At 37.2% G+C, this 10,640-nt stretch overlaps 1 protein-coding gene across 4 annotated transcripts in view; it reads right to left on the bottom strand.

Annotated features, from left to right (window-relative positions):
* The window catches only part of Heg1 (heart development protein with EGF like domains 1), an 88,799-nt gene that overhangs the window by 17,616 nt on the left and 60,543 nt on the right, over positions 1-10,640 (bottom strand). For 3 of the 4 annotated variants that reach the window (XM_076868781.2, XM_076868782.2, XM_077110445.1), the window contains 2 exons: positions 4,135-4,222; positions 695-869 (listed from right to left, as the gene is read on the bottom strand). The exons of the other annotated variant lie outside the window; for it this stretch is intronic. In XM_076868781.2, coding sequence (XP_076724896.2) covers positions 695-869; positions 4,135-4,222 — 263 coding nt within the window. The remainder of the gene's footprint in view (positions 1-694; positions 870-4,134; positions 4,223-10,640) is intronic. 4 annotated transcript variants of the gene reach the window in all.

Here is a 10,640-nt window from a genome sequence, read left to right as displayed (position 1 = left end):
CTAATGAGAACTCACCTGACATGTTTAGTTTTCAGTTCAGATAGCCAGTTTGTATTTGCTTTATGGTTGACATAGTGTAACATGAAATGAACTGGCAGTATAGAGGAATAAGACCTGGGTTAAATTCAATGTGGGACAGGAGAAGCAGGAGCTCAAGGTATTGTCCTGTCTTCTCAAAATAAGTATCCATGGATGGACAGAGCAAATTATTTAATACTTCCTGAGTTTTATAATCTTCTAAACCTCTGAAAAGTGCTTGTTGGGGATGATGTTGAAATGTTCTCTTCATGCCTTTTTCCAACCCCAGATTTTAAATACCTAATTACACAAAGCAAGCTAAAGGTTGGCAGATAAGAAATAAAAATAAAAGGCTCAAGGGCTTACTATCATAAAATTTTTTCTCTAGCTTTTAGTTTTCATTCCTACAACTCAAAAGGAATTTCATGGATTACTGCTTACAATCCCATAAAGTAATGTGCTACATGGAATAGCCTTATGTCAACACCAAAATTAATAAGTATCATGCAAAAAGATCATAACTAAACTGAGTGTTAAAATATGCAAATAAGAGGCTCATTCCATCATTCTCTTGAACCTTTAACTAGCTATAATGCTTTTACTACAGCAAAACAGAATTTAACTTCTCAGAGGAGACTGGAGCCCTGAGGCTGCTCTTGGGCATGGGAATACACACCGAGTAATACACATCTGTCATCTGGAGGAGGTTTTTGGTGCTTCCATTTTCATGCATTTCAATAGCTTCTCGGCCCCATTCTTGTGAGCGAGGGTTCTTAGGGTACTCAGCATATGGGGACATTTGGAAATCCCCACTTTTGAAGATAAGTTTGCTTATATCATTTTTATTCTTTCTGTGGGATGAAAATATTTGGAAAGTTCCATGACTAAGTTCTGTAAAGAAATTATATATGTAAAAACACCAATTATTTTCCAACAAAAATTAGACTGTGTGATACCATTGTGTAGCTACCCACTGAGGAATGTTATTATGGTTATTATTTTTAGTGTTTGCCCAGAGTAAGTAAAAGTGCAATTAGGTACCAAAAAAGATGCAGAAAGTTTTTTATACCAAAGGACTAGATTAGCAGGGGCAGAGAGGACAAAGACAGCTACATTGGAGCTGTTAGATTCCCCTGGGGGACAGAGGTCACTGTATCTTGGGGGTTTCCAGGGAAACAAGGATCAAAAGTTTACAGAACAGTGGAGTCAGAAGGAAGTTCAATGTCTCTCAACTGGCCTATGCGCCAGAATTTACATGGAAGTGTCTAGGTCTCACCCAGCTTTACTGAACCAGGAACTGTAGGGAAAGGGCAACTCTGGCTTATTGAGGAGACCTGACTTGTCTTTTGGGTTACCTTTTGCTACTAGAAAAGCTGGGACTGGAATTCAGTCTGGTCTTTCAACTCTCCAGCCAGTGCTCTTTCTACTACATGAAGCTACTTCACAAATTATGTTTAAAAAAAAAAAAAGGATGGTTTGTTTGTATATAAAAAAAAATAGTCCAAAGTTTCTTCCACACCCTGATTTCAGGGGGTCAGAGGAACCCCATAGTGATGTTTCAATAAATAAAAATTATTGGAATATGAATTCTTCACTTAGCTAATGGACCTAGGACCAGAAAATTTTAAATGATATTTCCCTTGAGTAAGATTATCTGAAGTTTCTTCCTTCTCACTCATCTGTAAGTAAATTTTCTGGGGGAAGTTACAAAATAACTCAGGGTCATAAAACCAAATGTCCAGTATGTGGTTTAGGTATTGGTCTTTCATGCAAGTTCAGTCCTGCTACTGCTCTTGTAGGTGTGGTATCTGGTCTTAAACAATGACTGACTTATTTGTAATTATCTTCTCTCCTCAGCAATGAATGTCACAGTCTCTGTTCCAAAATGGCTACACCACATGGTATTGAACACATCACAAATATGAGGAATACATTGCTTTGAGCTCTCAGATTTTGACCCTCTAGGTAACTGCTTCTAGTTTCATGTCCAGGAGTTTATTTCTACTCATATGGATTATCATTTTTTGCGGGGAGAAGTACCAGGAATTGAACTCAGGGGCACTCAACCACTGAGCCACACCAACCAGCCCTAGTTTATATTTTATTTAGAGACAGGGTCTCACTGAGTTGCTTAGTGCCTTGCTTTTGCTGAGGCTGGCTTTGAACTTGCAATCCTCCTGCCTCAGCCTCCTGAGTCTCTGGGATTACAGGTGTGTGCCACCATGCCTCATATGTGTCATCTTTGATGGCATTTTTGTAAAAGATAGGCAAAGACCCGAATTCCTGAATGGGCAGTTATGTAAATTGTTCTCCATGTTCTTACTAGAAATAAAGAATATCTTAAAATGAACTTCAATGTTGATGGTAGAAAAGACTGCCCTTTTGGTAGGTTCTCTCAATCTGTTATATATAGATAATTGTTGCCATTTATTAGGATATAAATCAAAGGTCATAATTTTCCTTTATCTCAACCGATAGGAGGATCAATGCCATCCTTCCTCAACAGAAACCAAATCCTATTGGCTTCCAGGAAGCCTACAGATAAATTTACTGCTCAACTCACACTGCAGTTACAACTTCTCCATTGCTAATATTTCAGGTAACTGCTTTGGTTCTTCTTTCTTTTTTTCTCTGTCTATATATGCATAGCTTTACTGAGCTATAATTCACATATCATATGATTCATTTAACAGTTTTTAGCATATTCAGAATCATGCAACCATCATCATAATAATTTAGGACAGTTTCATCACTACAAAAAGAAACCTCATACTCCTGAGCAATCACTCCCCAATTCTCTCTCTCTCATTGCCCCATTACCACCCCTAGCCCTAGTCCTCGACAACCACTAATCTATTCTCTACTAGATTTTCCTATTTTAGACCACTCACATAAATGGAATGACATACTAGGTGAACTGTTGCAACTGACTTATTTCACTTAGCATAATATCTTCAAGGTTAATCCATGTATCAGTATGTCATTCCTTTTTAATAGCTGAATAATATTCTACTCTGTGGCTACATCACATTTCGTTTATCCATTTGTTAGTGGATAGACATTGGGGATGGTTTCATCTTTTGGCTATTATGAATAATGTTGCTATGAACATCCTTGTACAAGTTTTTGTGTGGCTACAGATTTTCATTTTTTCTTGGGTATAATACCTAAGGCTAGAAGTGCTATAATTAGTTTTACATTTTACATTCCCACCACATGTAAGAGTTCTAATTTTTCCACATCCTCATCAATACTCATTATTTTAAACAGTCATTCTACTGGGTGAAAAGTGGTATCTCACGGTGGGTTTTGTTTGTTTATTTTTTTGTACTAGGGATTGAACCCAGGGGCACTCAACCACTGAGCCACATCCCCAGTCCTTTTTATATTTTATTTAGAGACAGGGTCTTGCTAAATTGCTTAGGGCCTCACTGTTGCTGAGGCAGGCTTTGAACTTGTGATTCTCATGACTCAGCCAAACCACTGGGATTACAGGTGTGTGCCACCACACCCAGCTGGATTTTCTTTTTTAATAAAATAAATAAATAAATAAAGTATCATTTATTCCCTTTCTTTTCCCTAGGCACCAATTACTATGAATTTCCCCTTTTCCTTCTTTTTAATGGTTCAGTTACACACTACGATTTAAACCACCTCAGGTATTCTTTTTTTTTAGCCTTTTATTTTAAATTTTTTTAGTTTTATTGATTTTATTTTTTAAAAATACACAATAGTGGAATGCATTACAATTCCTATTACACATATAGAGTACAATTTTTCATATCTTTGTATATAGAGTATGTTCATGCCAATTCATGCCTTTATACATGTACTTTGTTTTTTTTTTGCATTACAATTCTTATTATACATATATACCACAATTTTTCATATCTCTGTTTATATATAAAGTATGTTGACACCCAATTCGAGTCTTCATAAATGTACTTTGGATAATGATGTCCATCACATTCCACCGCCCTTGCTAATTCCCTGCCCCCTCCCATTCCCTCCTACCCTCAAGTATTCTTTAAAAGAGTAAAACCTGATCCTTGCAAAGAATCTGACCCTTCCACACAAGCAAAGAAACAGATTAGAATTTAAACTCTCATCACTTACCTGCAGCAGGTAACAATCAGTGCAATGCCTAGGATAAGCAGAAGCCCACCTCCTGCTGCTGCAATCACCACAGTGATAAGCTGATAGGCTACATATGTCAAACAAACAAACAAGGGGATTGGTAGGAGGTATAGTGAATACTGACGAACAGTCTCCCCTCCCACAGCCACCAACCTTCCTCCGCTGGAGACCTTCTAATTCTTGGTCTCTGGCAATAGATCCTTAATGGCTATCCCTTCATTTTCTCTGTATTACAAGAGTTTCCCCTTCTAGCCACTCCTAGAATGGTAGGCCCTAAATTGTACCTGCAGACCAGCCCCTTATGACATTTTCACTAATTCATGGCCAAAAGTGAAAAATAAAAGTCAGTGAGTTTTTCACACACTTGTTTCATTTCAATAACTGTTCTATAATATTTTATACTTCTAATTTTTTTCTCAAAATTGTGTCTTTCACCATGTATAAATATGCCTTGGGAAATGGTATTGTTTTTAAAGTTATGGAGAATCTTAGTTGTTTACTACTTTTGATATTAATTGTTGTTTAATTTTTTTGAGAGTAGACATAAAAATGCATGAGTCAGTTTTAGGATCTTACTTGATAAAATAAAAAGAGGCAAGTTAAAACTCTCAAATTTATCCAAAACATTATTGGGCAGTTAAGTCTGGGGTCTGGGAATCAGTGCATAAACCACACTAGGAAGTAAGTAGATGCCTCAATAAATACACATTGAATTTAATTACCAGAAATTAACAGTGATATAAGCAAGCACATATCATATGTACTAAATACTACTAAAAGTTTTCATTAATCGGGTTTTATACCTGTATATTTCTGGTGAAATTATTTTTAATATATTCTATTAAATATTCAGGTTGATTTTTTATTGTGGAAATAGAATTCAAATTGTGTTCTCAGGTTGTAAGACCCAGGATGAAGGCCTACAACCACATTTTCTGCATAGAATTAAGATTGGCATCATGCTTTCTAGGCATTCAGGTAAAGTCAAAGGGTCAGACATGGGACTAATGCTCTAGTCCCCTTTCTGGCTAAGTCTCCTTCTCCCTAAGCACTGGTTGAAAATAAGGGCAGTAGAGAGCAAACAGTGTAAAAGACATTAGGCAACTTTTCCCAATCCTTTTATTTAAATAAATAGCATAGAAACTGGATTTTTATGGAAAACTCTCATGACTGAGTTACATAGGGAATAGCCAATAGCTCATTCTCTCCTCACCTCCTGACATGTATTCAGAAGTTTCTCTTTTAACAGAAGTGAAGATAAAGGACAAATCTCTTGAATGTATATACTCTTCTTCATTTCCACCAACAATGCCCTAAGCTAACATCATCTGTTGTTTAAACAATGGCAACTGCTTCCCAACTCAGCTTCATGCTCCCAGTCTTATCTGCTCATTATAAAAAGCAAGTCTAATCGTGCCATTTCTCTGCTTTAAAAAACTTTTGTGGCTCCCTCCATTCCTAAATAGAGACCAAATTCTAGTTCCTGCTTATTCCTCCTCACCAAATTAAGTTTTCTTACTTCCAGTAAAGCAAGCAAGCATCCATTTTAGAAGTGCCTTTGCAGGTGGTTGCAGGTTGTAGCAGGTTCTTCTTTGAAACAAACAATTTTTTTAAAAAAGAGACATGGACTATGTAGACCAGTGCTTCTCAAACTATGAACCAGTTTTTGTTCATTTCCTTGTGTTTTGGGATATATTTTAAAAACATAGAACAAAAATAAAGGTTCAAAATTCACTTTCTTTTCTTTTCCCACAGGCACAATAATCATGAATTTCCTTTCTGTCCTTTTTTTAAAAAAAATATTTTTAGTTGTAGATGGACACAATACCTTTGTTTTGTTTATTTAGTTTTATGTGGTGCTGGGGATTGAACCCAAAGCCTCACCCATGTTAGGAAAGTGCTCTACCATTGAGCTACAACCCTAGCCCTCCTTTTTGTCCTTTTTAAAGGAGTTGACTGTGGACTGATACCTTTGTAAAATACAATAAAACTATTGGATGCCACAATCATATTAAATTAATATAAACACTTCTAAATACTTTTGTTCAATTTTTGTGTTATCTGTTCCCATTACAGACTGCACTTAGAGTAGCACTGGTATAGACTATGCTTTTCAAACTTTCATGTCCATCTGAATCACCCAGAAGCCTTGTGAAATAGATTTCTGGTGCCTACCCTAAGAGGTCTGATTCAGTAGGTATGTGCAAGGGCTCATAAGCTGTATTTCTTAGGGAGTTCCAAGGAATGGTGATGCTGCTGACTTGCAGACCAGACTGGGTTGCACTGGTATACAATAGAGAGGAGAGGAAACAACACTGGGCTGAAAGCCAGCAGATCTCCTTGCACAAGAGCATAGAGAAAGAACCTAGGAGATAATGCATCAAAATGTCCAGGGAAGTCAGTACTGTTAATACCTATGGCTTAACTTTTATTTTCTTATTTTTGTTTCTCTGTATTTCCCAAATTTTATTTATATTTTACACACACACACACACACACACACACACACACATACACACGGGCATGCACTTCTCCAAATACAGAAATTGTGTTAGGTATACATATTGTAAAAAGGGCATATTTCATGTTTTTTTGGGAAGCTATGTTACTGGAAACTTATGTGTATGAACAGTATCACCCACTTCATCTTTTTTTGATCCTTCCTAACCTGATCTTTTGAGCTTATGCACTGACTTTAAATTTATTATGATATGAATAACATGGGGTTTGAATCAAGGCCAAGTGTAATATTTACCAGCTTTGCAAGTGTTCTGAATGTTTATTGAGGTGGGAAAGAAGTAGTGAATGTCATTGTAGGCTTGTCTGGCCTATTCCTTCTTATCTGAAAAGATTCTCCAGAATGAAGAATTTGGAATTCTCAGTCCTACTTCTTCAGAGCCATTTGTTGACATTTTAGTGTTTCACCCGCAGTGGCTCTATTTTTCCCTTTACCTTCACAGCTTCACATTGTTTTAGTCATTGTTAGCACTTTTCATCAAACCAACACACTCTGGGCCTCTACCTTTCCTGTAAGTTCTATCTGTCTTTACATATGTGCTTATTTAGAAGGAACCTTAGTCTGTCTGCTTAGGCAAACTCCTGAGAACTGTTTACCCTCCTCCATCTGCAGTGATGGGAAACATATTTGTACATGTATCAACATCTCCTGGTCATTGCTGATTAGGAATAAACACATGATTCAAACTGGATCAATTAGTTCCTTCCCAGAAAAAAAGAGAGACTTCTCTTTCAAAATGACTGAGCAGTGACACACAAGAATCATTTGGCAATATGACTTTCCATCATATTGTCTGGGAAGGAGAGAAAGCCGGACACACACATAGCAAACATCAGAGGGAAGATATGAAGATGGAATCACATTAGCTTGTGCTCTGAATAGAAGGCCCTGACTTCCACTGCTAGATTCCTCACAGTTCCATGATTCCTGCCACTCTTAATGCTAGAATCCAGAATCCTTCCAATAAACTCTCTATTTAAACTAAAACTAGCTAGGCTTATTTACTCCAGAAAAACTTTAGCCAACTAATACACCATCCTTTTAAACTTTTTAGGTAGTCATATTAATTTTACTTTAAAATTAAATTGGTTGTGTTTTCCCCTTACCAAGTTCATTAGGGATGCATAGTTAGATTTTTGCCTTTTAAATCTTTCCTTCCTTCTTCCATCTCTATTTGCAGTATTCTCCTTCCCTCCTTTTTTTCTTTTTTTGCACCTTTTGAAATTTGCCTTCTTCAAGTCTACAGGCTGCATGTGAACATACCCAGTGCCCACTGCTCTTCATTATGACAATTTCCCATGTGATTCTTTCACTTTGTTCCAGTTTCTCTCCCTTCCCTCTCACAGAACAGTGCCTGCTAATGGGAAGATCAGACACAGAGCAGCAATCCTCTTGCCTCAATCCCCGATTCCCTTCTATTCTGACATGAAAGGAGTCTAGTCCAAACTGAGTAAAATGACTACTTTCAGTTGAACAAAACTTTTAGCTGACTTCTGGATAATTAATGATCTCTCCTTCCTCATAAGCAGTTCATGGCCATCTTCCTGGACATTTCTTTGGAGTAACTGCTGCCAACACACAGCATTTCCACTGGTCTAAGTCTTTTTTACAGTCCCATGCAACCACAGGGTATACACAATTAAAAGGTACTTTTTTACACCTGCCATTCAACTGTGGGTTGGGGTGGGAAGACAGTGTGGAATATCTTTAAGCAGAATGTTCTGGTTTTACTGTAAGAGGACTATAAATAGGGAAGACAGGCTCTAAATCCTCTCTGGCCATGTTGGGGGACTGAGGGGAGGAGGGAGTCACTTCTGAAAAGATCCAGAACCCTTCAAAGGAAAGGATGACCTCCAAAAGGACATGGGATGAATATGAAAGGACAGAAATATCTGTGGCCTGAAAAAAAGTAATCTGGGAAAATATGTGGGTTTTATAATCATAAAGTAATAACCATAAAACAGAAATGATTTGGAGGATGAGAACATAAAAGAGATTCTTAAAAGGTAATTAGAAGAGAATGGTTAAGTAAATTATAGTATAAAATAGTATAGAACTTTCAAACGTGACATTATAAAATTATGGAAATGGAAACATTCCACAGTTTACTAGGTTTAAAAACAGGTATATTCAGTGAGATTTAATTCCTTTAAAAGAACACATACATACATATCTCTGGAAACATGGACAATACCAGTGTTTCTCAAACTTCAATTAGTAATTGAAGTAATTAGTAATTCTACATACTAACCAAATCTCTGAGTCTGGTAAAATCCAGATTCTGATTCAGTAGGTCTGGAGTCAGAAGGCCTGAAATTCTATTTTTCCAATAAGCTCATGGATAATATTGATGCTGCTGGGCCCATGGACCACACTTAGAAGCAAGGACAAATACTATGTAATGTGTAATGAGATTGTTTACCTTAGTTTTCTTCTTTCATTACCTTAAACCTAAACCTATTTTTCTAATTCATTTGGAAATTTTTTCTAAAAAAAAGGGAGGGGGGAAATTAATGGTATATATTGTATTATGCTATGAAAAATTAATTTATTTCTAAAAAAAAAGGTGAAGCAAACAAGTATCAAGGGAGATATTAAAAGTATGAGGAGGGGCTTAGGGTTGTGGTACAGCGGTAAAGCAATTGCCTCATACATGTCAGGCACTGGGTTGGATCTTCAGCACCACATACAAATAAATAAAATAAAGGTATTATTCCATCTACAACTAAAAAATTTCAAAAAAAGAAAAAGTATGAGGAGGAACCAACATAAAATTCAAACAACAGAGAAAAAAGTGAGGAGAAAGGGTCATATCTAATAACAAATCTGTAAAAAAAAAAAAATTCTGGTCAAATGGACAAAAGTGTAAGAAGACAGAATTATTGGAATCTGACCTGTAAACAGAGATAAATTTCTCATGACCAGAAAATAAAGAGGGGAGCAGTTATAAAACAGGTACAGACCTGGGCTGCTCATGTGTGGGTGGCCCTGTCCTGACCATCCAGTTGGCCCGCATGTCTTCAGGAACTAAAGACTTGAGAGAAGGGCTTGTTTTGCCCTTTTGAAGAATACTCTCTTCAGAAAGGAGGAGCAAGGAACGAAATGTGGGTACAACTAGAAAGTGAATGAAAACTTTTAGCAAGGCAGGACTATGCCTAAGCCCAGAAAATGCTGCAGCTGGATAACTGCCAAGAATGCAGGGGTGAGGAATCTCAAGATCATATGCATGGCTGGGAAAATTGCCTCCCTATCTCACTGGATTTGAGTACAGCACGTGCCCCAAGAGGTTTGCACAGAGAAAAAGCATTTCTATGTTGGTGAAAAACCTAGCCTGAGTACCAGGAGGTACTCCAGGGAGGTACCTACTGTCTTTGGTGGCACATAGTAGAAGTAATAGAGATAGGCAGTAAGAGTTCTGTTATCTGACACCAAAGAGTGACGAGTTACAGACTCCCAAGGTGTTATCATCATACCATGGGGATGAAAACCAGGTGTTCTCAATTCCTTAACCAACACCCAGGGCTGGGCCTAGACCTCAGATAAGGAGGCAGGTGGCAAGTGTCTCTTTAGTATATGTGCAGCTGAAGCAAGTACAGCAAGTCCCTCTTTATATATTATTATAAGTAATAATAGTTATTAGCCACTTAAATTGTTTTGCAACACTAATGGTAATATATCAAAATCATAAAATGATATTCAACCATCATGTTTTAATGATAAATTGTCAGTGCCAGTTACTGAAGGTGGCTGGGAGCCAACAATTCAGATGGTTGTCTGCCCTCTGCTGGACATAATGACAGAGACTTGGATAAATGCAGAGGTAAAAGAAGTTTCAGGGATCGGAAAGAAACTCTGGTTACTTCCAGGACCCATAAACATAATGGGGATGACCTTTTTCCTGACGAAATAACTTACAGAACATTCAATGGATGCAGGGTCATCTCCATACATATAGTAGTTAATGATC

Source organism: Callospermophilus lateralis, chromosome 10 (genome assembly GCF_048772815.1).
Source record: "Callospermophilus lateralis isolate mCalLat2 chromosome 10, mCalLat2.hap1, whole genome shotgun sequence".
Classification (NCBI taxonomy): Eukaryota; Metazoa; Chordata; class Mammalia; order Rodentia; family Sciuridae; genus Callospermophilus; species Callospermophilus lateralis.
The sequence above is the reverse complement of the archived record's forward strand: the minus strand, read 5'-3'. Positions and strand labels throughout refer to the sequence as shown.